This window comes from Athene noctua, chromosome 35 (genome assembly GCF_965140245.1).
Source record: "Athene noctua chromosome 35, bAthNoc1.hap1.1, whole genome shotgun sequence".
NCBI classification, from domain to species: domain Eukaryota; kingdom Metazoa; phylum Chordata; class Aves; order Strigiformes; family Strigidae; genus Athene; species Athene noctua.
The window spans coordinates 834,143-860,784 of NC_134071.1; the positions used below are offsets into that span (position 1 = coordinate 834,143).

Sequence of the window (26,642 nt, forward strand, 5' to 3'; positions counted from 1 at the left end):
TTCCGGTCTCGTCGCCCTTTGACCTTTTCATGACCCAGGTGCCCCCCCCGCCGCCGCCGCTCCCGCCGCCGCCCTCCCCGCCGGGCCGTGTCCTGCGGGACGCGCTGGAGCGGGCGGGGGCGGCGCTGGGGGATGACGGCGGCGTCCGGGAGCTGCTGCGGCGGCGACGGGACAGGTGGGGGCCGGGGGGGGCGTCCTGGGCCCGGCCTGAACCGGGGAGGGGGGTCCTGGGGGGGTCGTAGGCCCGGCCTGAACTGAGGGGGGGTCCTAGGCCCGGCTTGAACCGGGGGGGGGTCCTGGGCCCGGCCTAAACGCGGAGGGGGACTTGGGCCTAGTCTGAACCGGGGGTGGGGGTCCTAGACCCGGCTTGAACCGGAGGGGGGCATCCTGGGGGGGTCCTAGGCCCGACTTGAGCCGGGGGGGGATCTTGGGCCCGGCCTGAACCAAGGGGGGGGTCCTGGGGGGTTCCTGGGCCCGGCCTCAATGTGGAGGGGGGACTTGGGCCTAGTCTGAACCGGGGGTGGGGGTCCTAGACCCGGCCTGAACCGGGGGGTGGGTCCTGGGGGGGTCCTAGACCCGGCTTGAACCCGGGGGGGTCCTAGACCCGCCCTCTAGCGGGGAGGGGGGTTCTGGGGGGGTCCTAGACCCGGCTTGAACCGGGGGGGGGGGGGTTCTGGGCAAAGCCTGAACCAGAGTGGGGGGATCCTGGGCCCGGCCTGAACTGGGGCACGTGGGGGGGTGTCCTAGGCCCATCCTGACCTGAGGGGGGGGTCCTAGTCCCGGTCTGAACCAGGGAGGGGGGGTCCTGGGCCTGAATTTAACCAGGGGAAGGATCCTGGGGGGGGTCTACACTGGAGAGGGGGGTCCTGAGCCCAGCTTGAACCAGGGCACCCTCATGGGGGGCCCCCCCCGGGTTGGGGGGGCCCCCCCCATCCTACCTCACCTCCTTTCCTCCAGCTTCAGCCCCCCCCTCCAATGGCTCCTCTTCCACCACCCAGCGCCTCCCCTCATCCAGGATGGACCCCAGTAAGTTGTGGTTTGTTTTTTTTTTCACCTGGGGGAGCACATTTTGGGGTATTTTTTTGGGCCCCCCCCCCCCCCGATCTATTTATGCATGTGTGTGTGTCCCCCTCAGGTGTGGGCTAGTGGCCCTATGGATGGCGGCCTCCTCGCTGGCCCCCACCCACGGCGTGGGGCTGGCGGACCTGGTGGCCGCAGCACGAGCTCGCGGCTTCACCGCCCGGGGCGAGATGTTCTCAGGTATTTGCGGGACACACACACACACACATTTTTTATTTCGGGGGGGGCCTCTCCCACCTCTGACCCCCCTCCCCTTCCATTTTATCCCCGCAGCGGCCGACATGGCGGCGCTGGCCCGGGAGCTTTTCCCTTGTCGCGTCGAGCTGCTGTCGGGGGGTTTCGAGGGACCCAATCGCCCCCAAATCCTGCGGCACCTGATTGAGGGGTTCCCCCTCCTCGTCCCGTATCCTTTATCATTGCGGGGGGGGCGCTTTTTTTTTCTGGGGGGGTCGTTTCACCCCGTTCCCCCCTCCCTTAACTCGTCACAGCTACGACGAGGACAGCAACCACGAGCCGTGCTGCCGCCGCGGGCACAAAGCTCACTGGGCCGTGCTGACAGGTAAAAAAAAAATTAAAAAGAAGGGGGGGGCCGCTCCACGCACCTTAAATTTTAAGGGGGGGGGCCCTGAGGTGATATTTCACCCCCACACCCCCCCCTCAGGTGTCGTATTGGGCATCCGGAGCGCGGCGCTGGAGCCCGGTTTTTCAGCGGGACCCTGAAATCTCCAACGTCTTCCACCCGCCGCCGTCGTTTCGGGGGGGGGAAAGGTTGTTGGAAGGGGAGAATTATTGGGGGGGGGCACGATCGAGGGGGTGTTGGTGTTGGCGCAACAGGGGAAGAGCCCCCGGTGTCAACTTGGGACTTGGGGGGGGCTCCACGCCAGCAACGAGCAGCTGAGGGAGCTCAGCCCCCGCCGGCTCCAGGATGGGCACCGCTACGTGGTGCCGGGGGGGGGCCTGGGGGTCGGCTTGAGGGGGAGGGTCCTGCTGCTGCACCCCCCGCTGCCCCCCCCCAATAAACTGTGGGGTGAGGGGACCCCCCTTTATATCAGTTGTGTTGGTTTCAATTGGTTTTGGAGGGGGGCGGTGGTGTTGTGTGTGTGTGTCCCCCCAACCCCAGGGTGGCTTATCTGGGGGTTGGGGGGGACGGTTTTGGGGTAGTGGGGGGCCCAGTGTTGGTTTTGCTGCCCTGGGGGGGGGGCGTCCTGGCGGTTTGGGGGGAAAACTGGGGGTGTCGCGTCCCCCCCAGGGTGATTATCCGGGGTTTGGGGGGTCTGGGGGACACACAGAGGGTCTTGGGGGGGGCCCCAGTGTTGGTTTGTCCCGGGGGGGGGGTCCTGAGGGTTTGGGGGGGTTCTGGGGGGAAACTGGGGGTGTCATGTCCCCCCAGGGTGATTATTGGGGGGTCTGGGGGGGGACAGGGGGTCTTGAGGGGTCCCGGGGGGGCCCAGTGTTGGTTGGTTTGTCCCGGGGGACGTTCCTGGGGTTTTGGGGGGGTCTGGGAGGAGCCTGGGGCCCCCCCGGAGTGTCTCCAGCGGTTTGGGGGGGTCCAGGGGGGGTCCCCAGGTCGGTTGTGTTGATTTAAAGGGGTTTGGGGGGCATTCCCCCCCCCACCCCGTGGGGGAAGAGCTGCGCATGCGCGTTCCCGCTGTGGGCGTGGCCTACGCCGATGCCGCCCTTCTCATTGGCTGGTGGTGGTGGGCGTGGCCAAAAAGGCGGAAGTAACGGGATGGCGCGTAGCGGCGTGGGGCTGCGGAGCTGACCGGGGCGTCCCGGTGGCCTTTGACCTTTGACCCCTTCCGATACCCCCCTCAAAATGGCGGCTCCTCGCCCTTTGACCCTGCGGGGGCTTCACCGGGCCGCGGCCTTACGGGCTCTTACGCCTGAGGAGGCCCAACGGGCCCGGGAGGCCCGGGGACAGCCGGAGCCCCCCCGGCAGAAGGTGGGTGCGGCTGGTTTGGGGGGACAAGGCCTCGGGGGACCCCCCCCCCGGGACCGGTCCCCAACTTTGTGTGTGTGTCCCCCCCCAGCTCAGTGACAGGGCCCGGGAGCGGCGGGTCCCGGTTTTCCCGCTTGGGCCGGATGGCCAGTTTGGAGGTACCGGGGGGGGTGTGGAACGCGGGGGGGGCCCTCCTGGGGTTTGGGGGGGGACACGGGGTTCCCCGGGGTTTGAGGCGGACGAGGGGGGGTCCCACGGGGGATGGGGGAAGCCTCTGTGGGGTTTGGGGGGGACACAGGGTTCCCCCGGGGTTTGGGGGGGACACGGGGGGCGGCCCCCGGGGTTTGGGGGGGACAGAGGGTTCCCCTGGGTTTGGGGGGGACACGGGGGCGGCCCCCGGGGTTTGGGGGGGACACGGGGGGCGGCCCCCGGGGTTTGGGGGGGACAGAGGGTTCCCCTGGGGTTTGGGGGGGACACGGGGTGCGGCCCCTGGGGTTTGGGGGGACACGGGGTGCGGCCCCTGGGGTTTGGGGGGACACGGGGGCGGCCCCGGGGTTGGGGGGGACAGAGGGTTCCCCCGGGGTTTGGGGGGACAGAGGGTTCCCCCGGGGTTTGGGGGGGACACGGGGGGCGGCCCCCAGGGTTTTGGGGGGGACAGAGGGTTCCCCTGGGGTTTGGGGGGACACGGGGTGCTGCCCCGGGGTTTGGGGGGGACAGAGGGTTCCCCTGGGGTCTGGGGGAGACACGGGGGGGGCCCCCTCTGGGTCTGGGGGGGACATGGGGGGGCCTCCTGGGGTCTGGGAGGAACATGGGGGGATCCCCTTGGGTCTGGGGGGGGCACAGGGGGGCCCCAGGGTTTTAGGGGGGACAGGGAGGGTCCCCTGGGGTTTGGGGGGGTCACGGGGGGGCTTCCATGGGGTTTGGAGGGGGGGGGAGAGGACACAGAAGCTCAGCCTGTGGGGACTTGGGGTCACCTGGAGGTGACGTGGGTTCAAGGGGCGTGGCCTGGGGTTTATGGGGGTGCTGGGGTGTCGGGGGGGGGGGACAGACTGTGCTTTAGGGTTCAGTGTCGTCCCCCCCCCGCAGGGACTGGCCGTGGGACTCGGCGTGGGAGCCCTGGCCCAGGCAGCACGGGCCAGGCTGAGCGGCCAGGGCAAGCCCGGGGGTGAGTATGGGAAAGGGGGGGGGCACGCACACACCCCCTAACCCCCCCCTTTCATTCATTTTGGGGGTTCGTATGGCTTCTGTGTGTCCCCCCCCCAGCTCCTGGCTCTGCCCCCCTCCTCTCGGAAGCCAACGCCGAGCGGATGGTGGCCACGCTCTGCCGGGTGCGAGGGGCCGCCCTCAAACTGGGGCAGATGCTCAGCATCCAAGGTGGGGACCCCCCCCTCCGCCCCCCTCTTTCAGGGGTACCCCAAAATCTCCCCCAGGGGGTTAGAGCAGCTTGGGGGTGACTCTGGGTGGGGTCAGGGGGCATTTGGAAGTCCCTGGGTGCTGGGTTGGGGCTCAGGGTAGGGGGGTCACTTGGGTTGGGGGGGATTTGGGGGTCCCTGGGTGCTGGGTTGGGGCTCAGGGGGGATTTGGGGGGTCCCTGGGTTGGGCTCAGGGGGGTTTGGGGGTCACTGGGTGCTCAGTTGGGGCTCAGGGGGGATTTGGGGGGTCCCTGGGTGCTGGGTTGGGGCTCAGGGGAGATTTGGGGGTGCCTGGGTTGGGGTCAGGGGAAATTTGGGGGTCCCTGCATTGGGCTCAGGGGGGATTTGGGGGTATCTGGGTGCCGAGTTGGGGGTCAGAGGGGATTTGGGGGTCACTGGGTGCTGGGTTGGGGCTCAGGGGAGATTTGGGGGTCCCTGAGTTGGGCTCAGGGGGGTTTGGGGGTCCCTGGGTGCTGGGTTGGGGCTCAGGGAGATTTGGGGGTCCCTGGGTTGGGCTCAGGGGGGTTTGGGGGTCCCTGGGTGCTGGGTTGGGGCTCAGGGGAGACTTGGGGGTCCCCTGGGTTGGTCTCAGGGGAAATTTGGGGGTCCCTGGTTCGGAATCAGGGGGATTTGGGGGTCCCTGGTTCGGGGATCAGGGGGATTTGGGGGTCCCTGGTTCGGGATCAGGGGATTTGGGGGTCCCTGGTTTGGGATCAGGGAAATTTGGGGGTCCCTGGGTGCTGAGTTGGGGGGATTTGGGGGTCCCTGGGTTGGAGTTGGGGGGATTTGGGGGGTCCCTGGGTTTGGGGGTCCCTGGTTTGGGCTCAGGGGTGATTTCAGCCCCTCCCTACATCCTTAATTGGAATCAGGGCAGGATTTGGGGGGCTCCCACACTTACGAGGCACAACAGGGGGGGGTCCCCCAATTGTGGGGCCCTTTGGGGGGGCTCCCAGCACCCCAAATCCTTTCTCCCCCCCAGACTCCAGCTTCCTCAGTCCTCAGCTCCAGCGAATCTTCGAGCGCGTCCGCCCAAAGCGCCGACTTCATGCCGCGCTGGCAAACCACCGTGAGCAACTTTTTTTTCCTTCTTCGGGGGCTTTTTGGGGCAGAAAAATCCCCCCTTCCAATTTTTTGGGGTGCCCGCTGAGCCCCCCCTTTTATTTTTTTAACCTGTTAGCAAGTCCTGGCGGAGGAACTAGGCCCGGGCTGGCGGCAGAAAATGTCGATTTTTGAAGAAAAACCGTTCGCCGCCGCCTCCATCGGGCAGGTTCACCTCGGGGGTGCTGCCCGATGGCACCCACGTGGCCATAAAAATCCAGGTGGGTGATTTATTTTTTTTTTGGGGGTGCCCCCACCCCATTTATCTCTCCTTTTTCCTTTTTTTTTTTTTTTAATTTTTTTATATGTTTTTCCACAGTATCCCGGCATCGCCCGGAGCATCCGCAGCGACGTCGACAATCTCCTCTCCTTGCTCAAACTCAGCGTGGCGCTGCCGGAGGGTGAGTTAATAAAAGGAAATAAAACTTTTTTTTTTTTTTTATGGGGTGGGGGCGTCCCCAAAAATCTGTTTTTTTTGAAAATTTTATTTTCCTTATTCCCAGGTCTTTTCGCTGATAAATCCCTCCAGGTTTTACAGAAGGAGCTGGAGTGGGAATGCGACTACCGACGCGAAGCTGATTGCGCCCGTGCCTTTAGGTAAGGATTAAGCGGGAAGGGGGGGGCTGTCTGGGGTTTTTTTGGGGGTACAAAGAGCTTCCGGGGGGGGTCCCCAAACCTATTGTACCCCCCCCCGATTTAGGGAACTGCTGCGGGACGACCCTTTTTTCTCGGTGCCGCGGGTGGTGGATGAGCTGACGGCGTCTCGCGTCCTCTCCACGGAGCTGGGGAGCGGCGTCGCCCTCGACCGCTGCCGGGGGCTCCCCCAGGAGCTGCGGGATCAGGTCAGTGTCGAGGTGGGGGGGTGTCCCGTGTCCCCCTCTATCTCCGTACCCCTTAATTTTTTTCATTTTTTTGCCCCCCCCCCCCCAAGATTTGCACCAACCTCCTCCGCCTCTGCCTGCGGGAGCTTTTTGAGTTTCGCTTCATGCAAACGGATCCAAACTGGGCGAATTTTCTCTACGACGCCGACCAGCACAAGGTTTTGTGTTTTTTTTATTTTAATACGCGACGCGGGGGGGGGGGGGGCCCACATCCTCCAAACCCCCCAAAAAACCACCAGACCCCCCCAAAACCTTTCCTATCCCCATCCTTTTTCAGATAACTCTGCTGGATTTCGGGGCGAGCCGCTCCTACGACAAAGAATTCACAGACCATTATATCGAGGTACAGGGCTGGGACGGGGGGGACACACACAGGGTGTGTTGTCCCTATCCCCCCCTCCCTGTCTCCCTCCTTTTTTCAAATCCACCGTCCCCCTAAAAAAAAAAAAAAAAAATCAAAAAATCCTCACGCTTTGCCCTCCCCAGGTGATCCGAGCAGCGGCTGACGGCGACCGCCCCAAAGTGCTGCAAAAATCTCGAGATCTCAAATTCCTGACGGGTTTGGAGACCAAGGTGAGGGGCTCAAAAAATCGCTTCCCCCCCCCCCCCTTCAATTTAAAAAAATTATTTTATTTTCGGGGCGCCGTTTTCCCTTCCCCCGTTTCCAGGCGTTCGAGGCGGCTCACGTTGATGCTGTGATGATCCTGGGCGAGGCTTTTCGGGGGGGGCAACCTTTTGATTTTGGGGGCAAGGGACATCCCGGCGGGTTCAGGAGCTTCTCCCCGATATGTTACGGCACCGTCTGACCCCCCCCCCGGAAGAAACTTATTCCCTCCATCGGAAAAATGGCGGGGGCCTTCCTCACCTGCGCCCGCCTGGGGGGGCGAGTCCCCTGCCGAGATCTCTTTGAGGAGTGTTACAGCCGTTATTGGCACCCCCCCGATTTGGGGGGACCCCCCCCGATTTGGGGGACCCCACCCCCGATTTGGGGGACCCACCCCACAACACGTTGGACCCCCACTTCGAGGCTCCCCCCCCCCCCAATAAATAAATGATGGATCCAAAATGGATGCTGGGAGTTGGGGGGGGGGGGGGGGTATGGGGGGGGTTTTTGGGGGGGGGGGGGGTTAGATTGGGGGGGCTGAGTCCTGGTTTTAAGGGGGGGTGTTGGTTTGAGGGGGGGTGTCACTGTTTTGGGGTGAAAACCCCCGTTTTGGGGAAAAGGCCCAAATAAATGGGGAGAAGCGGCTGCTTGGGGATGGGGGAGGACCGGCTGGAGAGGGGGCGGGGCCAGAGCGCGGGGGGGGGGTTAATTTGCATATTCATAAGTCACACGGCCAATGGGTGTTGCTCTGATGGCTTGGGGGGGTGTTGCTACATTTACATATTCATGAAGCGCGGGGCGTGGTCGGAGAGGGCAATGCTGGCCCTCCGCAATGATGAGTGGGCGGGGCCTGGTTGATTTGCATATTCATAAGCCCGACAGCCAATGGGTGTTGCCTGGTGGTCAGAGGGGGTGTGGTGCTGCTTCATTTCCATATTCCCGTTGCGCGCGCCGTGGGGGCGTGGGGCGTGGCCGGGGCGCGCAGCAATGAGGAGTGGGCGGGGTGGGTGGTGGTAGTTGATTTACATATTCATGAGCCAGCCAGACAGCCAATGGGTGTTGCCCTGGCGGAGAAAGGGGGTGGGGGGTGGTGCTTCGTTTACATATTCATAACGCGCGGCGCGCGGGAAGGGCGTGGTCGGAATGGGCGTGTGTTTATTTGCATATGTATTAAGGGGGCGGGGACGAAAGAGCGCTAGCTGTAAGGGCCCGAGCGGAGCCGGAAAAGGCCGAACGGAGCCGGAAAGGCCCGAACGGAGCCGGAAAAGGCCGAACGGAGCCGGGAAAGGCCCGAACGGAGCCGGAAAAGGCCGAACGGAGCCGGAAAGGCCCGAACGGAGCCGGAAAGGCCCGAACGGAGCCGGAAAGGCCCGAACGGAGCCGGAAAAGGCCGAACGGAGCCGGAAAAGGCCGAACGGAGCCGGAAAGGCCGAACGGAGCCGGAAAAAGGCCGAACGCGTTCGGCTGGAGCCGAGCGGGGCCGAAGGGGGCCGAGCCCGGGCGCGGCGGCGGGTAAGGCGGCGCCCTGGGGCGGGGGGGGGGGGGTGTCGGGGGGGGGTGTGTATGTTGGGGGGGGGCCACGGGCACACACGACACCCCCGGGATACATGGGGGGGAGGTCGGGGGGTCCCGTGACCCCCATATTGTGGTGGGGGACCCCGAGGGGCGGGGGGGGGGGGGGGGCGGTTGTAACTTCCCTCTCCTAAGACTCGGGGGGGGGGGGAGCCAGCCCCCGGTGCTTTTTCCAGCCATTACGCCCCCCCCTCAATGTTCCCAGAGTCCTCCCACCCTCCACGACACCCCCCCCAAAAAAAAAACAAAAAAAAAACCCACCCCCAACCTCTGCAAGGTGTCCCCAGCCCCCCCCCCAATACCCCTTTTTATTTCGGGGGGGGGGGCTTCCCTATTCCAATATAATTTTTAAGGGGGGGGGGGGGCGCAGTGTCCCAGTTGAGTCCGGAGCTGCCGAGATTAAAGGGGGGAGGTGGGATTTGCCCCCCTAAACCATTTTGGAAGGAGGGGGGGGGGGGGGTGTTTAGTCTTTGTGGGTTGTTTTTTTTTATTTTGGGGGGGGGGGGGGGGTCCTCAGCGATGAATAAGCTGCGGCAGAGCCTGCGGAGGAAGAAGCCCCCCCCCTGCCCGAAGCGGCGCGGCCCCACCAGTGGCAGGGGGACGAGGAGGCCGTGAGGAGGGGGAGGTGCAGCTTCCCAGTGAGGGTGAGGGGGGGCAAAATTGGGGGGGGGGGGGGCAAGAGTAAGTGGGGGAGGGGGCCAAGGGGGTGGAGGGGCGGTGGGAGGTGATGGGAGAAGAAGGAAGGGGAAGGGGAGGGGGGGGGGTGTCCGGGATGAGGGAGGGTCCAGTGGGAAGGAGCCGGGATGGTCCAGGACAGGGATGCCGGATGCGGGATGCTCCGCTGGGAAGGATACAGGATGCTCCGGGACAGGGATGCGGGATGGTCCAGGACAGGGATGCGGGATGCGGATGGTCCACTGGGAAGGATACAGGATGCTCCGGGACAGGGATACGGGATGGTCCAGGACAGGGATGCGGGATGCGGGATGCTCCGCTGGGAAGGATACAGGATGCTCCGGGACAGGGATGCGGGATGGTCCAGGACAGGGATGCGGGATGGTCCAGGACCGGGATGCGGGATGCTCCACTGGGAAGGATACAGGATGCTCCGGGACAGGGATATGGGATGGTCCAGGACAGGGATACAGGATGCGGGATGCTCCATTGGGAAGGATACAGGATGCTCCGGGACAGGGATACGGGATGGTCCAGGACAGGGATGCGGGATGCTCCGCTGGGAAGGATACAGGATGCTCCGGGACAGGGATGCAGGATGGTCCAGGACAGGGATGCGGGATGCAGGATGCTCCGCTGGGAAGGATACAGGATGCTCCGGGACAGGGATGCGGGATGGTCCAGGACAGGGATGCGGGATGCGGGATGGTCCAGGACAGGGATGCGGGATGCAGGATGCTCCGCTGGGAAGGATACAGGATGCTCCGGGACAGGGATATGGAATGGTCCAGGACAGGGATGCGGGATGCGGGATGCTCCGCTGGGAAGGATACAGGATGCTCTGGGACAGGGATGCGGGATGGTCCAGGACAGGGATGCGGGATACGGGATGGTCCAGGACAGGGATGCGGGATGGTCCAGGACAGGGATACGGGATGCGGGATGGTCCAGGACAGGGATGCGGGATGGTCCAGGACAGGGATGCGGGATACGGGATGCTCCGCTGGGAAGGATACAGGATGCTCCGGGACAGGGATGCGGGATGCTCTGGGACAGGGATGCGGGATGCAGGATGCTCCGTTGGGAGGGATCGGGGATCCGGGATGTGGGATGCTCCAGCGGGAAGGATCCCGGGATGTGCCGGGACAGGGATGCAGGATGCTCCTAGAACAAGGGGTGTGGGATTTTCCGGGATCGGGGATGTGGGATTTTCCGAGATCAGGGATGTGGAATTTTTCAGGATTGGGGATATAAAATGTTGCAGGGTCAGGGATACTTTGGAGTCAGGGATGTGGGATTTTCCGGGATCGGGAATGCAGGATTTTCCTTGGATCAGGGATGTGGGATTTTCTGGGATTGGGATGTGGGATTTTCCGGGATCAGGGATGTGGGATTTTCTGGGATCAGGGATGTGGGATCTCCAGGTTCAGGGATTTTCCAGGATCAGGGATGTGGGATTTTCGGGATCAGGGATGTGGGATGCTCCAGGTTCAGGGATTTTCCAGGATCAAGACTGCGGAATTTTTCAGGATCGGGGATGTAAAATCCTGCAGGGTCAGGGATGCTCCGGGGTCAATGTGGGATTTCCCAGAATCAGGAACGTGGGATCCTCCAGGATCAGGAATGTGGGAATTCCGGGGGTGTGTGTTGTGTCTTTTTGGTGTCTTTTTTGGTGTCTTTTTGGGGGGGGTCCCCCCTCCTGACCCCCATCTCCCCCCCCCCTCCAGTACCTGGGTCACGCGGAGGTGGACGAGTCCCGGGGGATGCACGTCTGCGAGGAGGCCGTCAAGAAACTAAAGGGGGTGAGCTCTTCCCCGACCCCCCAACTCCCCAAAATTCCATCGGGGGGGGGTCAAGGCCCCCCCCAATCCCCCTGTGACCCCCCCAGAGCGGCCGCAAAGCCGTGAAGTCGGTGCTGTGGGTGTCAGCGGACGGACTCCGCGTCGTGGACGACAAAACCAAGGTCAGCGGCTGCCCGGGGTGCGTGGGGGGGGTCCCTGGTCAATGTGGCGGGGGGGTGACCCCCCCACTCCCAATTTTTTTTTTTTTTGCCCCCCCCCCCCCCCCGGGTCTCTCCTTCCCCAGGATCTCCTGGTTGATCAAACGATTGAGAAAGTTTCTTTCTGCGCCCCCGACCGTCACTTGGACAAAGCTTTTTCCTACATCTGCCGCGACGGCACCACCCGCCGCTGGATCTGTCACTGCTTCCTGGCGCTCAAGGACTCCGTGGGTGCCGGGGGGGTACTGGGAGCACTGGGGGGGTACTGGGAACGCCGGGGGGGTGCTGGGAGGGCCGGGGGGGTGCTGGGATCGGGGGTACGGGACGCGCTGGGATGGGGATCCAGGATCAGGGATGTGGGATGCTCAGGGATCTGGGCTCAGGGATCCGGGATGCTCCGGGATTGGGATCCGGGATCAGGGATCCGGGATGCTCCGGGATTGGGATCCGGGATGCTCCGGGCTCAGGGATCTGGGATATTCTGGGATATTCTGGGATTGGGATCCAGGATACTCTGGGTTCAGGGATCCGGGATACTCCAGGATTGGGATCCGGGATGCTCCGGGCTCAGGGATCCGGGATGCTCCGGGATTGGGATCCGGGATCAGGGATCTGGGTTACTCCAGGCTTGGGATCTGGGATGCTCCGGGATTGGATCCAGGATGCTCCGGGCTCAGGGATCTGGGATATTCTGGGATATTCTGGGATTGGGATCCAGGATACTCTGGGTTCAGGGATCCGGGATACTCCAGGATTGGGATCCAGGATGCTCCGGGCTCAGGGATCTGGGCTCAGGGATCCGGGATGCTCCGGGATGGGGATCCGGGATCAGGGATCTGGGATGCTCTGGGATTGGGATCCGGGATGCTTCGGGCTCAGGGATCTGGGATATTCTGGGATTGGGATCTGGGATGGGGATCCAGGATACTCCAGGTTCAGTGATCTGGGCTCAGGGATCCGGGATATTCTGGGATTGGGATCCGGGATGCTCCGGACTTAGGGATCCAGGATACTCTGGGTTACTCTGGGATTGGGATCTGGGATACTCTGGGTTCAGGGATCCGGGATGCTCCGGGATTGGGATCCAGGATACTCCGGGATTGGGATCTGGGATGCTCTGGGCTCAGGGATCCGGGATACTCTGGGATATTCTGGAATTGGGATCCGGGATACTCCAGGCTCAGCGATCTGGGCTCAGGGATCCGGGATACTCTGGGATTGGGATCTGGGATATTCTGGGTTTAGGGATCTGGGCTCAGGGATCCGGGATGCTCCGGGATTGGGATCCGGGATACTCTGGGATTGGGATCCGGGATACTCTGGGTTCAGGGATCCGGGATACTCTGGGATATTCTGGAATTGGGATCCGGGACACTCCAGGCTCAGCGATCTGGGCTCAGGGATCCGGGATGCTCTGGGATTGGGATCCGGGATACTCTGGGATTGGGATCCGGGATACTCTGGGATTGGGATCCGGGATGCTCCGGGCTCAGGGATCGGGGATCTGGGATGCTCTGGGATTGGGATCCAGGATGCTCCGGGCTCAGGGATCCGGGATGCTCCGTCCCAGCCTCCCGGTGCCCCCCCGACCCCCCCGTCCCGCGCAGGGCGAGCGCCTGAGCCACGCGTGGGCTGCGCCTTCGCCGCCTGCCTGGAGCGCAAACAGCGGCGCGAGAAGGAGTGCGGCCTCGGCGCCGCCTTCGACGCCTCCCGGCCCCCCCCGGCCCAAAACCGGGGTGAGCACCGCGGAAAAAATCAAGGGGGGGCGCTATTTACAGACTGGGGGGGGGTCACCACGCAAAGACTTAACCCTAAATTTCTCCCCACAGACGAGGGGCCCCCCCCGAGCCCGGCGCAGCCCGGTAACACCTCTCCGCCACCGGATCAATTTTCGGGGGGGGGTTTGACGGAAGGAGGGGGGGTCCCAGCGGCGGGGGGGGGCGGTTGCCAACGGGCCATCCCCCGTCGCCACGCGCCCCTGGAGCAGTTGGTGCGTCAGGGATCCTTCCGGGGGTTCCCCAACCTCAGCCGCCAGAACTCGCCCTTCAAGCGACAGCTCTCGCTGCGCCTCAACGAGCTGCCCTCCACCCTCCAGCGCCGCCACCCCCCCGGTGAGCGCCGGGGGGGGCAACAGGGGGGGGTTTTTTCGGGGGGGGGGCACCCCCGTACCCTTGGGTTTAAGGGGAAAGGGATTTGGGGGTGACACCGGGCTCTGGGGGTCCCCCTGTTTGTCTTTGTAGAGCCAGAGGTGACCGATGGTGCTGGGAGGGGGGGCTAAAAATTGGTTTTTTTAGGGGCGGGGGGGCTTAATTATTTTTTTTCCGGGGGGGGGCACCCCCGTACCCTTGGGTTTAAGGGGAAAAGGATTTGGGGGTGACACCGGGCTCTGGGGGTCCCCCTGTTGTCTTTGTAGAGCCAGAGGTGAGCGATGGTGCTGGAGGGGGGGCTAAAAATTTTTTTTTTTAGGGGCGGGGGGGCTTAATTATTTTTTTTTTCCGGGGGGGGGGCACCCCCGTACCCTTGGGTTTAAGGGGAAAAGGATTTGGGGGTGACACCGGGCTCTGGGGGTCCCCCTGTTTGTCTTTGTAGAGCCAGAGGTGAGCGATGGTGCTGGGGGGGGCTAAAAATTTTTTTTTTTAGGGGCGGGGGGGCTTAATTATTTTTTTTTTCCGGGGGGGGGGCACCCCCGTACCCTTGGGTTTAAGGGGAAAAGGATTTGGGGGTGACACCGGGCTCTGGGGGTGCCCCCCTGTCGTTGTATCACTGTAGGGAAACGATGACACCAGTGACAGGCCGGGGGGGCTAAAAATATTTTTTTTTCCGGGGGGGAACTTCATTATTTATTTTTTCCGGGGGGGGGGGCACCCCGTGCCCTTGGGTTTAAGGGGAAAAGGATTTGGGGGGGTCACTGAGCTCTGGGGGTCCCCCCCCTTTTGTCGTTGCAGCGCCGGAGGGAAGCGACAGCCTCTGCGGCCCCGCGCCCCCCCCGGATGACAACAGGGACCCCAACAACACCCCCACCCCCCCCGCAGAGGGGGGGCTCACAGGTAACACCCCCACACACACCCCCCCGCCTTTTTTTTTTTTTTTTCCCCTTACCCCCCCGCAAAAAAAAAAAAAAAAAAAAAAGAGCGACTCCTCCTCCTCCACGCTTTGAGGTACGGGGGGGGGGCGCTGGATTTTGGAGCCCCCCCCCCTCCTCAAAATTTCTTCATCCCTCCTCTTCCTCTCCCCAGGCCCAGAGGGGGGGCCCCGGGGCCCCCCCACCATCGCCGAACCCCCTCGGAGGCCGAGCGGTGGCTGGAGGAAGTCTCCAAGGTAGCCATGGCGGCCCAGCAAGGAGCCACCGGGGGGGCCGTTGTTGTCCCCCCCCGCTTCACCCCCCAACATACGAAGGGGCCCCCCCCGTTGTATTTTTACCTCCCCCCTCAACCATCCCGGGGGGGTTTTACCCCCCCGCCGTGCCCGTGGTGGGCATCACCCCTTCCCAAATGGTGGCGAATATTTTTTGTGCTACCCCCCCGAAAAATAACGCCCCCCCGGGAATTTTAAGCAACACGAGACCCCCCCGGGACCCCCCCACAAATGGGGACCCCCGATCCTTTTGAGGTTCAATGGGCGGCTTTGGGGGGCAAAACGCCGGCGCCCCCCCCCTCCCAAGCCCCCAACCCCTTTGCTGGGGACCTGCAGAAAACCTTCGAGATCGAGCTGTGAGGGGGGGGGGGGGGGGGGTGAACCCCCAAATTTTCGCCCCCCCCCCGGTTGGGGGGTCCCCAGTGCTCCCAGTTTCAGGGTTGGGGGGGTCCCAGTAGCCCTGTGTGTGAGGTTGGGGGTCCCCATTTCACACCCCCCCCCCTCTTCAAGGTGAGGGGGAGTGGAGGGCTCGGCCCCCCCCCCACCCCTCCACGGGGGGGGGGGGGGGGGGGAAGTGGGGGCCCCCCCCAGGTGGTTTTTTTTATTTTATTTTATTTTTAACTTAAAACAAGCAGATTTTTGTATTTTTCTCTAATTTAATATAATATCTCTATTAAAAAAAAAAAAAAAAGCCCCCCCGGCCCCCCCCCCCCCCCCCGTGTCTCCCTTTTTTGCCCAAAACGGGCGCCCCCCCCAGCCCCCCCCCAGCTCTGGTGTCTGCCCTCGTGCAAGGCGCTCGTGTGAGGAGTGTGAGTCCTCGTGCAAGGGCCTCGTGTGAAGTGGGCGGGGCCCTCGTGCAAGGCCCTTGTGCGAGGCCTGTGGAGCTTCGTGCAGGGCCCTCGTGCGATATGGGCGGAGTCCTCGTGCAAGGCCCTCGTGCGATATGGGCGGAGTCCTTGTGCAAGGTCCTCGTGCAAGGTGTGCCGAGCCTCGTGCAAGGCCCTCGTGCAAGGCCCTCGTGCAAGGCATGGAGCTTCATGCAGGGTCCTCGTGCAGGGCCCTCGTGCAAGGCCTGTGGCGCTTCCTACAAGTCCCCTGTGCAAGGCTCTCATGCAAGGTGTGCTGAGCCTTGTGCAGGGCCCTCGTGCAAAACGTGGAGCTTCATGCAGGGTCCTCGGGCAAGGCACTTGTGCAAGGTGTGTAAGGACCCTTGGGGAAGTGCAAGGCCCTCGTGGAAGGCATGCTGGGCCTTGCACGAGGCCCTCGTGCAGGGATCTCCAGGAGTCATCGTGCAAGGTGGGCCAGGTCCAAGCGTGCAAGGCGCCCGAGGCATGCGGCGCCATCGTGTGAGGCATCTGGAACCTCGTGCAAGGCCCTCGTGCAGGGCCCTTGGAGCTTCACACAGGGTCCTTGTGCCAGGCCCTCGTGCGAGGCGCGCAGAGCCTTCTGTGAGGCAGATGTGGCCCTCGTGCAAAGCCCTCATGCGAGGCCTGTGGAGGACGGGGCCCTCGTGCGAAACCCTCGTGCAAGACCAGCGGAGCCTCATGCAGGGTCCTTGTGGGAGGTCTGTGGAACCTCGTGCAGGGCCCTCGTGCAAGACCTGTGGAGCCTCATGTGGGGTCCTTGTGCAAGACCCTCATGCAGCACCTGTGGAGGCTTGTGCAGGGCCCTTGTGCGAAACCTCCGTGCAAGACCTGTGGAGCCTTGTGTAGGGCCCTCGTGCAAGACCCTCGTGCAAGGCCCTTGTGCAAGATCTGTGGAACCTCATGCAGGGTCCTTGTGCAAAACCCTTGTGCAAGGTCCTCGTGCAAGTCCTGTGGAGACTCATGCAGGGCCCTTGTGCAAGACCGGTGGAGCCTCGTGCAGGGCCCTTGTGCAAAACCCTTGTGCAAGATCCTAGCGTGAAACCCTCGTGCGAGACCTGCGGGACCTCATGCACGGTCCTCGTGCAAGACCCTCGTGCAAGGCGCGGGGGCCCTGGTGCTCGGGGCGATCTTTTTAATTTTTATCATTTTTTAATTTCCCGGGGGGGGAGTTTGGGGTTTTTTTTTTGGGGGGGGGGGGAAGGGGGGGCCGCGGGGGCGGGGCCGGCGTGTTGCACACGCGTGTGCCCGGTCCCTATAGCCGCACAATACAGACTCTATACGTACCCCCCCCCCTCGCCTCCTCTTGCACAAGGAACTGGAGCACCGGCCGTTGCCACGGCAACCGGCGGGAACCCGGCGCCTCTTAAAGGGGCCGCTGCCTCTTAAAGGGGCCACGCCCCCCCCCCGGCCTGCCTCAGTTTCCCCAGGGGTCGGGGGGGGGGGGGTTCTATAGGGGTTGGGGGGGGTCTATGGGGGGGCTGGGGGGGGTCTATAGGGGTTGGGGGGGTCTATGGGGGGATCTATAGGGGTTTGGGGGGGTCTATAGGGGTCGGGGGGGCACTGGGGGGGTCTATAGGGGTTTGGGGGGGCTGGGGGGGGTCTATAGGGGTTGGGGGGGTCTATAGGGGTTTGGGGGGGCTGGGGGGGGTCTATAGGGGTTTTGGGGGGGCTGGGGGGGTCTATAGGGGTTGGGGGGGGTTCTATGGGGGGGCACTGGGGGGGTCTATAGGGGTTTGGGGGGGCTGGGGGGGGTCTATAGGGGTTGGGGGGGTCTATGGGGGGATCTATAGGGGTTTGGGGGGGTCTATAGGGGTCGGGGGGGCACTGGGGGGGTCTATAGGGGTTCGGGGGGGCTATGGGGGGGCTGGGGGGATCTATAGGGGGCTGGGGGGGCAGTGGGGGGGTCTGTAGGGGCCTGGGGGGTCTATGGGGGGGATCTATAGGGGGCTGGGGGGTCTATGGGGGGGCTGGGGGGCACTGGGGGGGGTCTATAGGGGTTCGGGGGGTCTGGGGGGTTTACGAGGATCTGGGGGGGGTCGTGAGGGATGTGGGGGGGGGGATCTATAGGGGTCCGGGAGGGTGTGGAAGATCTGGGGGGGGTCAAGGGGGTTCATGAGGGATCTATAGGGGGCTGGGGGGGTCTATAGGGGTTGGGGGGGGTCCGTGTGGATCTGGGGGGGTCTATAGGGGTTCGGGGGGGGCCATGGGGGTCTGTAGGGGTCGGGGGGGGGCCTATGGGCTCTGGGGGGTTTTGGGGGGGCCCATGGGGGTCTGGGGGGGGCTATGGGCTCGGGGGGGGTCTGGGGGGGTCTATAGGGGTTTTGGGGGGCCCATGGGGGTCTGGGGGGGCCGGGGGGGGGCCACACACACGCACTACATTTCCCAGGCTGCCGGGGGGCCGCGGGGGCGGGACAAAGCGACCCCCCCCCCCTCCCTTTTTTTTTTTTTTTTTTTTTTTCTGGGGCCGCTTCAACTTGGGGGGGGGGGGGGTGTGGGGGGGGCACAACGAACACTGCCCCGCCCACCCCCCGATGACTGACACCCCCCCCGCCCAATAACAGCGGGGCGGGGCGGGGCATGTTGGGAGCCGGAGTGTGTGTGTGTGTGCGCGCCCCCCCCCTCATTCCCACACCCCCCCCAAACCCCCCCCCACCCCAAAACACCCCCCCACACCCCATCCCGGCACCGGGGGGGACTTGGGGGGGGGTACCAGGTTTGGGGGGGGGGGGGGGGCACAGGGCCCCTCCCCAATTTTTTTTTTTTGGGGGGGGGGTCCCAGGAGCCAAACGCGGGGATTTGGGGAGAGGGGAGAGGGGGGGGTGGTGGGTAACGGGTGTAAAGTTGAGGAGGGGGGGGGTGGGTGATTTTTTTTTTTTTTTATATATTTTTTTTTTTAATTTGGGGGGGGGGGGGGGAGGAGGAATAAAAAAAAAAAAAAAAAAAACCGGGGCTGAACCCCGCCGCCCCCTCCCCGTGCCCGAGCGGCGGAGCGGCCCCGGCGGCGCAAAATGGCCACGGCGCTGCACAAGCCCCTCAAATGGTGAGTGACCCCCCCCCGTGACCCCCCCCCAAAACCCTGTACCCCCCCCCCTTTTATTTAACACCCCCCCCCCCCCGGTTTTTTTTTTTTTTTTTTCCTTTCCTTTGGGAGGGACCCACCGGGGATGGAACCTCCGCTAACGGGGAGGGAAAAAAAAAAAAAAAAAAAAAAAAAAAGGGGGGGGGCCGGGGGGGGGGATGGAGCATCCCGAGCCCACACCCCCCCCTTTTGCTGTTTGATGACACCCCCCCCCGAAAAAAAATTTGTATGGATTTAGGGGGGGCGACCCCTTCATCACCCCCCCCCCCCCCCCTAAGGCTCGGGGCTGCCGGTAAAGACTCACCGGGAGGAAACCCCCCCCCGCGTGCCCCCCCCTCACTAAAATAGGCTGGGGGGGGGGTGTGGAGTGTGTATGTGTGTGTGTGCCCCCCCCCGCAGCAAAAAATTTTGGGGACCCCCCCCGGGAGCGGCGAGGAAATGCCCCCCCCCCCCCCTCCTCATCTTTTTCTCGGAGCTGCCGCTATTGGGGTGGGGGGGGGGGGAAAAAAAAAAATATTGGGGTGACCCCCCCCACAGAGGGGGGGTGTGGGGGGGTGTTAGGAAGGGCCCCCCCGTCTTAAAAAAAAAAAAAAAGGGGGGGGGTGTCCTGGTGGCCGCCCCCGACCCCAACGCTCCGTCCGGTTCTTTGGGGGCGGGGAGGGAACGAAACGGACCCCGCCCCCCCCCCCCCCCCCCCCCGCTCCGTCCCACCGACCCCCCCCCGGGAAAAAAAAAAAAAAAATTAAAAAAAAAATCGCCCCCCCCCAATATCGGGGTGTCACACACCCCCCCCCCCCCCCGGGATCGGGCCCGTTGCTTTTACCCCCCCCATGGTATTGGGGGGCCCCGGGATGGTTTTTTTGGGGGGGGGGTGTCTTTTTTTTTTTGGGGGGGGGTGTCTTTTTTTTTGGGGGGGGGGTGTCTTTTTTTTTTTTTTTTTTTGGGGGGGTCCCTCTGCGCGGGGGGGGGGGCGGTTTGGGGGTGTAAAATGGTTGGGGGGGGTCAGGGTTGGGCAGGGATTTTTTTTGGGGGGGTGTGTGTATTTTTTTGGGGGGTGTATTATTTTTTTGGGGGGGGTGTATATTTTTTGGGGGGGTGTAATTTGGGGGGGACACACCCCCCCCCGTGTATTTTTTGAGGGGGGGGTGTGTGATATTTTTAGGTGCAGACACCCCCCCAAAACCCCCTGGTTTGGGGGTTCAGGGTGGGGTCGCCCGGCGGGGGGGGGATTTTTTTTGGGGGGGGGGGTCTGATTTTTTGGGGGGGGGTGTGATTTTTTTAAGGGGGGGTCCCCACACCCCCTCCGCGGCCAAAATGCTCCCGGGGGGGGGGGGGGGGTGAGGGGCTGTGCCCAGATTTGGGGGTTCAGGGTGGGGTAACCAGGCTGGGGGGGGGATTTTTATTTTGGGGGGGGGTTGGTGGTTTTTTTCTTCGGGGGGGTGTTTTTTTTTTTTTTTGGGGGGGGGTCCCCACACCCCAGTGTGTGTCCAGGAGACCCCGGGGCGATTTTGGGGGGTGAGATGGGGGGGATGCTCCCAGGTTTTGGGGGTCTGGGGGGGGTAACCAGGCTGGGGGGGGGGGATTTTTTTTTAAAGGGGGGGTATTTTTAATTTTTTTTTGGGGGGGGGGTCCCCACACCCCCAATGTGTCCAAAACACTCCTGGGGGGGGGGTGTGGGGGGGGTGAGATGGGGCTGATGCTCCCAAATTTTGAAGTTTCAGACTGGGGTAACGACGCCGGGGGGGGATTTTTTTTTTAAAGGGGGGGTATTTTAAAATTTTTTTATTTTTTTTTTTAAATTTTTTTTTTGGGGGGGGGTCCCCACACCCCCAATGTGTCCAAAACACCCCTGGAAGGGGCGGGGGGGGGGGGTGATGCTCCCACATTTTGAAGTTTCAAACTGGGGTAACCACACCGGGGGGGGGATATTTTTTTTTAAAGGGGGGGTATTTTTAAATTTTTTTAATTTTTTTTTTTGGGGGGGGGTCCCCACACCCCCATTGTGTCCAAAACACTCCTCGGGGGGGGTGTGTGTGTGGGGGGGTGAGATGGGGCTGATTCTCCCACATTTTGAAGTTTCAAACTGGGGTAACCACACCAGGGTGGATTTTTTTTTTTTAAAGGGGGGGTATTTTAAAATTTTTTTTAATTTTTTTTTTTTTTTTTGGGGGGGGGGGGTCTCCACACCCCCAACGTATGTCCAGGACACCCCAGGGCTATTTTAGGGTGCGAGATAGGGCTGATGCTCCCAAATTTTGAAGTTTCCGACTGGGGTAACCACACCAGGGTGGATTTTTTTTTTTGTGTGTGTGTGTGTGTGTATTTTTAATTTTTTTAAATTTTTTTTTTTTGGGGGGGGGTCTCCACACCCCCACCATGTCCAAAACACTCCTTGTGGGGGGGGGGGATATGTGCGATAAGGTTGATTCTCCCACATTTGAAGTTCCAGACTGGCGTAACCACACCCTGGGGGGGTGTGTGTGTGTGTGTGGATTTTTATCGAATAATATTTATTTTTTTTTTATGATTATTTTTTAAATTTTTTTTTCTTTTTTTGGGGGGGGGTGTCCCCCCTCCCCGCAGCCTGGGCGAGGAGTTTTACCGCGAGGCGCTGGAGCACTGCCGCAGCTACACGCGCGGCTCTGCGCCGAGCGCAGCCTCCGCCTGCCCTTCCTCGACTCCCAGACCGGCGTCGCCCAGAACAACTGTTACATCTGGATGGAGAAAACCCACCGCGGGCCCGGTGAGACCCCCCCGCCCTCCGCCCTGGGGGCTACTAGCCACCTGGCGACCGCTAGCCGCTCGGCTTTTACCGCCGGGATTCGCTCGTGCCGTGTTGGGCTTTGAGGGAAGCCGGGGCGGTTCGTGGGTCGGTTGGGTAATCGCGGGGAGTGGGGGTTCCCGGGTGGATGTGGCTACCGGCCCTGTGCCCGTGGCCACCATTCTCTGTGCCCGTGGCCGCCATCCCTGTAACCGCTGTGGCCCTCTGTGCTTGTGGCCGCCACACCCTGCGCCTACCGTGGCCACCCCCTGGGTGCTGCCGTGTCCCCAAGTGCCCGTGGCCACCATCCCTGTGTCCACCGTAGCCCCCCGTGCCCGTGGCCACCATCCCTGTAACCGCTGTGGCCCCCTGTGCCCGTGGCCACCACCCTCTGCACCTACCATGGCCCACCCTTGTGTCCTGCCATGTCCCCAAGTGCCTGTGGCCACCGTTCCCTGTGCCCGTGGCCACCATGCCTGTGCCCAGCATGACCCCCCGTGCCCGTGGCCACCATCCCTGTAACCGCTGTGGCCCCCTGTGCCCGTGGCCACCACCCTCTGCACCTACCATGGCCCACCCTTGTGTCCTGCCATGTCCCCAAGTGCCTGTGGCCACCGTTCCCTGTGCCCGTGGCCACCATGCCTGTGCCCAGCATGACCCCCCGTGCCCGTGGCCACCACCCCTGTGCCCGTGGCCACCATCCCTGTAACCGCTGTGGCCCCCTGTGCCCGTGGCCACCACCCTTTGCACCTACCATGGCCCACCCTTGTGTCCTGCCATGTCCCCAAGTGCCCGTGGCCACCATCCCTGTGCCTGTGGCCACCACCCCTGTGCCCGTGGCCACCACCCTTTGCACCTACCATGGCCCCCCCTTGTGTCCTGCCATGTCCCCAAGTGCCCGTGGCCACCATCCCTGTGCCCGTGGCCACCAACCCCTGTGGTTGTGGCCACCATGCCTGTGCCCAGCATGACCCCCTGTGCCCGTGGCCACCATCCCTGTGCCCGTGGCCACCATTCTCTGTGCCCTTGGCCACCCTCCCTGTAACCGCTGTGGCCCCCTGTGCCCGTGGCCACCAACCCCTGTGCCTACCATGGCCCCCCTGTGTCCTGCCATGTCCCCAAGTGCCCGTGGCCACCATCCCTGTGGTTGTGGCCACCGTGCCTGTGCCCAGCATGACCCCCTGTGCCCATGGCCACCATCCCTGTGCTTGTGGCCACCATCCCTGTGCCCACCGTAGCCCCCCGTGCCCGTGGCCACCATTCCTTGCCCCACCCTGGACCCCTGTGCCCGTGGCCACCAACCCTGTGCTTGTGGCCACCGTCCCCCTGCCCCCACTGCCCCCCTGGGCACCCCGGGGTCGTCCCAGAGCGGGGTCTGGGGTCAAGGTCAAGGGCCGGGGTCAGGGTTTGGGGCAAGGGGGGGGGGCTGGTTGGGTGGGGCGGGAGGTCAAGGTCAAGGGCTGGGGGTCAAGGTCAAGGGCTGGGGGTCACGGCTCAGGGTTGGGGCTGGGGGGGGGAGTTTTGGGGTGGGGGGGCTGCCTGGTTAGGGGCGGGGGGTCAAGGTCAGGGTCAAGGTCTGGGGGTCAAGGTCTGGGGGTCAAGGTCTTGGGGTCAAGGTCTTGGGGTCAGGGCTCAGGGTTGGGGCTGGGGGGGCAATTTGGGGGGGGCTGGCTGGTGGTGGGAGGTCAAGGTCAAGGTCAGGGTCAAGGTCTTGGGGTCAAGGTCTGGGGGTCAAGGTCTGGGTTTGGAGGTCACGGCTCAGGGTTGGGGCTTGGGGGGGGCAATTTTGTGTGGGGAGGGCCTGGTGGGGGGGGAAGGTCAAGGTCGGGGTCAAGGTCAGGGTCAAGGTCAAGGTCCCCCAGGCCTGGCCCCGGGGCAGATCTACACGTACCCGGCGCGGTGCTGGCGCAAGAAACGGCGACTGAACATCCTGGAGGACCCGCGGCTGCGGCCCTGTGAGCACCGGGGGGGGGGGTGTGGGGTGCGGGGGGGTCCGGGGGGGTGTTGGGGACCCCCCCACCCCCTCCCTGACCCCTCCCCTCCCCCCGTCAGACTGCGAGGCCCCCCTGAAGAAGGAGGGGGGGGGGGGGGCTCCCCGAGGGGCCGGTGCTGGAGGCGCTGCTCTGCGCCGAGCCCGGGGACAAGAAGGTGGAGCTGAAGGAGGAGGAGGCGGTGCTCGAGTGCCCGGTGCGTCCGTCCGTCCGTCCGTCTGTCCGTCCGTCTGTCCATCCATCTGTCTGTCCATCTGTCTGTCCGTCTGTCCAACCGTCCGTCTGTCTGTCCGTCTGTCTATCAGTCCGTCTGTCTGTCCATCTGTCCGTCCGTCTGTCCGTCTGTCCGTCGGTCTGTCCGTTCGTCCGTCAGTCTGTCTGTCAGCCGGTCCGTCCGTCTGTCCGTCCGTCCGTCTGTCCGTCTGTCTGTCAGTCTGTCTGTCCGTCCATCCGTCTGTCTGTCCGTCTGTCTGTCTGTTCATCCATCCGTCCGTCTGTCCGTCTGTCTGTCGGTCTGTCCGTCTGTCCATCTGTCCGTCCGTCTGTCTGTCCGTCTATCTGTCTGTCTGTCCATCCATCCGTCTGTCTATCTGTCCGTCTGTCTCTCCATCTGTCTGTCGGTCTGGCCGTCCGTCTGTCCGTCCATCTGTCCGTCCGTCTGTCTGTCTGTCCGTCTGTCCGTCTGTCCATCTGTCTGTCCCTCTGTCCGTCTGTCTGTCTGTCCATGCATCCGTCTGTCCGTCTGTCTGTCCATCCGTCTGTCTGTCTCTCTGTCAGTCTGTCCGTCCATCTCTCTGTCCGTCTGTCCATCTGTCTGTCCGTCCATCTCTCTGTCCGTCCGTCCAGCCGTCTGTCCGTCCGTCTGTCTATCTGTCCATCCATCTGTCCATCTGTCCGTCCATCTGTCTGTCCGTCCATCCGTCTGCCCATCTGTCCATCTGTGTCTCTCTCTCTATCCGTCTGTCCGTCTGTCTGTCCGCTCTCCCCTCTCTCCTCCGTCCGTCCGTCTGTCCGTCCGTCCGTCCGTCCGTCCATCCCTGACCCCCCCCCCCCCCTTTCCCCCTCTCAGAAGCCGCCACCGGGCGAATTCCCCCACGACCCCGAAGGGGACGAGTTGGAGGACGACACCCCCCGCCGCAAAAACAAGGCCAAGGGCAAGGTGAGAACCGGGCTGGGGGGGGGCCGGACGGACAGACAGACGGACAGACAGACATATAACCCCCCCTTAACCCCCCCCCAGGCCTACGGCATCGGGGCGATGAGGAAGAGGCAGGATGCGACCGCGCTGGAGGACCGGGACAAACCCTACGTGTGTGACAGTGAGTGGGACGGAAAAAATAAAAAAAAAAAAAGGTGGGGGGGTTATAGGGTGAGGGAGGACGAGCTGGGGGGAGGCTAAAAAATATTTTTTTAAATTTTTTTTATCCTCCCCACCCCAAAAAAAAAAAAAAAAGTCTGCGGGAAGCGCTACAAGAACCGCCCGGGGCTGAGCTACCACTACACTCACACGCACTTGGCCGAGGAGGAGGGGGAGGACCACGGGGAGCGGCTGCCCCTCCCCCGTAGGAACCACCACAAGCGTGAGTTGGGGGGGGGACACAGAGACGCCCCCCCCGGTCAGAGTTGGGGGGCTGGGGGGGGTCTCTGTGCTAGTCTAGGGGGGATTTGGGGGGCTTTTTTTTTGGAGGAAGGGCTGGGGAAGGGAGGGGTTGGGGGTCTTGGGGATGCTGCGGGGAGAGGGGGGGGGGGGGGGGCCTTGGCTCGTTTTGGGGGTCCCAGGGGTGCTGGGGGGGGCCTTGGGACACTCTGCGGGGGGGTCCTTGGCCCATTTTTGGGGTCACGGAGGTGCTGGGGGGGGGGGATTTCTGGGGGTCTTGGTGCCATTTGGGGGGCCTGGGGGGGGGGGCCTGTCCCACTCTGGGGGGGGCTTTGGCTTGTTTTAAGGGGTCCCAGAGGTGCTGGGGGGGGGGCCCTGGGACACTCTGGGGGGGCTTTAGCTCATTTTGGGGGGGTCCTGGGGGTCCTTGCGACACTCTGGGGGGGCCTTGCCCTATTTTTGGGGTCTCAGAGGTGCTGGGGGGGGAGTTCTGGGGGTCTTGGTGCCATTTGGGGGTCCCGGGGGGGCCCCTGGGACAATCGGGGGGGGCTTTGGCTCATTTTGGGGGTCCCTGGGGGTGCTGGGGGGGTCCTTGTCCCACTCTGGGGGGGCCTTGGCTCATTTTGGGGGGGCCATGCAACACTCGGGGGGGGGCCTTGTCCTATTTTTGGGGGGTCCCAGGGGTGCTGGAGTTCTGGGGGTCTTGGTGCCATTTGGGGGTCCGGGGGGGGTCCTTGTCCCCCTCGGGGGGGTCCTTGGCCCATTTTGGGGGTCCCAGAGGTGCTGGGGGGGGAGTTCTGGGGGACTTGGTGCCATTTGGGGGGCCCGGGGGGGCCCTGCCCCACTCTGGGGCGGCTTTGTCTCATTTTGGGGGATTCCAGGGGTGCTGGGGGGGCCCATGGACAATCGGGGGGGGGGCTTGGCTCATTTTGGGGGTCCCTGGGGGTGCTGGGGGGGTCCTTGTCCCACTCTGGGGGGGCCTTGGCTCATTTTGGGGGGGCCATGCGACACTCGGGGGGGGGCCTTGGCCTATTTTTGGGGTTCCCAGGGGTGCTGGGGGGGGGGAGTTCTGGGGGTCTTGGTGCCATTTGGGGGTCCGGGGGGGGTCCTTGTCCCCCTCGGGGGGGTCCTTGGCCCATTTTGGGGGTCCCAGAGGTGCTGGGGGGGGAGTTCTGGGGGACTTGGTGCCATTTGGGGGGCCCGGGGGGGGCCCTGCCCCACTCTGGGGGGGCTTTGTCTCATTTTGGGGGATTCCAGGGGTGCTGGGGGGGCCCATGGACAATCGGGGGGGGGGCTTGGCTCATTTTGGGGGTCCCTGGGGGTGCTGGGGGGGTCCTTGTCCCACTCTGGGGGGGCCTTGGCTCATTTTGGGGGGGCCATGCGACACTCGGGGGGGGGCCTTGGCCTATTTTTGGGGTTCCCAGGGGTGCTGGGGGGGGGAAGTTCTGGGGGTCTTGGTGCCATTTGGGGGTCCCGGGGGGGTCCTTGTCCCACTCTGGGGGGGCTCTGACTCATTTTGGGGGGGGTCTCAGATCGCTGGGGGGGGGGGGGAAGCTCATCACTGAGCCCCCCCCCTTCTTCCCACCGTTTCCATGGCAACCGGGTACCGAGCCGCGGCGCACACAAAGAGCCCTGGGTGCGGCGGGGGGGGGGGGCGCTTGTGTCCCCCCCAAAACCGTCAGTTTGTGGGGTGGGGGGTGGGGGGGGCCATGGGGGGTGGGGGGGCGGGGGGGG

General features: G+C 63.7%; 4 protein-coding genes across 4 annotated transcripts in view; all 4 read left to right on the plus strand.

Moving 5' to 3' along the window:
* Positions 1–5: 5 nt before the first annotated feature.
* Positions 6–2,125, plus strand: ACTMAP (actin maturation protease). The gene is made up of 6 exons (XM_074930757.1): positions 6–175; positions 958–1,026; positions 1,136–1,260; positions 1,354–1,483; positions 1,569–1,639; positions 1,742–2,125. Exons 1-6 carry the CDS (start codon positions 30–32, stop codon positions 1,798–1,800), a joined length of 600 nt encoding a protein of 199 aa, XP_074786858.1. The 5' UTR covers positions 6–29; the 3' UTR covers positions 1,801–2,125.
* A 564-nt stretch (positions 2,126–2,689) lies between these two features.
* Positions 2,690–7,465, plus strand: COQ8B (coenzyme Q8B). Its single transcript, XM_074930672.1, is given in 18 exon segments — positions 2,690–3,022; positions 3,111–3,146; positions 3,148–3,177; positions 4,106–4,184; positions 4,283–4,393; positions 5,411–5,460; positions 5,462–5,497; positions 5,609–5,704; positions 5,706–5,750; positions 5,849–5,930; positions 6,033–6,126; positions 6,230–6,371; positions 6,461–6,568; positions 6,688–6,753; positions 6,897–6,983; positions 7,079–7,157; positions 7,160–7,251; positions 7,253–7,465. Coding segments are annotated over 18 exon segments (1,572 nt in total). The 5' UTR covers positions 2,690–2,896.
* A 1,640-nt stretch (positions 7,466–9,105) lies between these two features.
* NUMBL (NUMB like endocytic adaptor protein) lies at positions 9,106–14,692 on the plus strand. Its single transcript, XM_074930756.1, is given in 9 exon segments — positions 9,106–9,145; positions 9,148–9,230; positions 10,989–11,063; positions 11,150–11,224; positions 11,347–11,487; positions 12,868–12,883; positions 12,886–13,371; positions 14,206–14,307; positions 14,497–14,692. Coding segments are annotated over 9 exon segments (1,104 nt in total). The 3' UTR covers positions 14,583–14,692.
* A 3,796-nt stretch (positions 14,693–18,488) lies between these two features.
* Positions 18,489–26,642, plus strand: part of LOC141972722 (zinc finger protein neuro-d4-like) — a 10,655-nt gene continuing 2,501 nt past the window's right edge. The window contains 9 exon segments of the mRNA XM_074930673.1: positions 18,489–18,520; positions 21,143–21,189; positions 21,192–21,302; positions 23,183–23,275; positions 23,373–23,398; positions 23,400–23,507; positions 24,381–24,470; positions 24,552–24,630; positions 24,766–24,891. Coding sequence (XP_074786774.1) covers positions 18,489–18,520; positions 21,143–21,189; positions 21,192–21,302; positions 23,183–23,275; positions 23,373–23,398; positions 23,400–23,507; positions 24,381–24,470; positions 24,552–24,630; positions 24,766–24,891 — 712 coding nt within the window.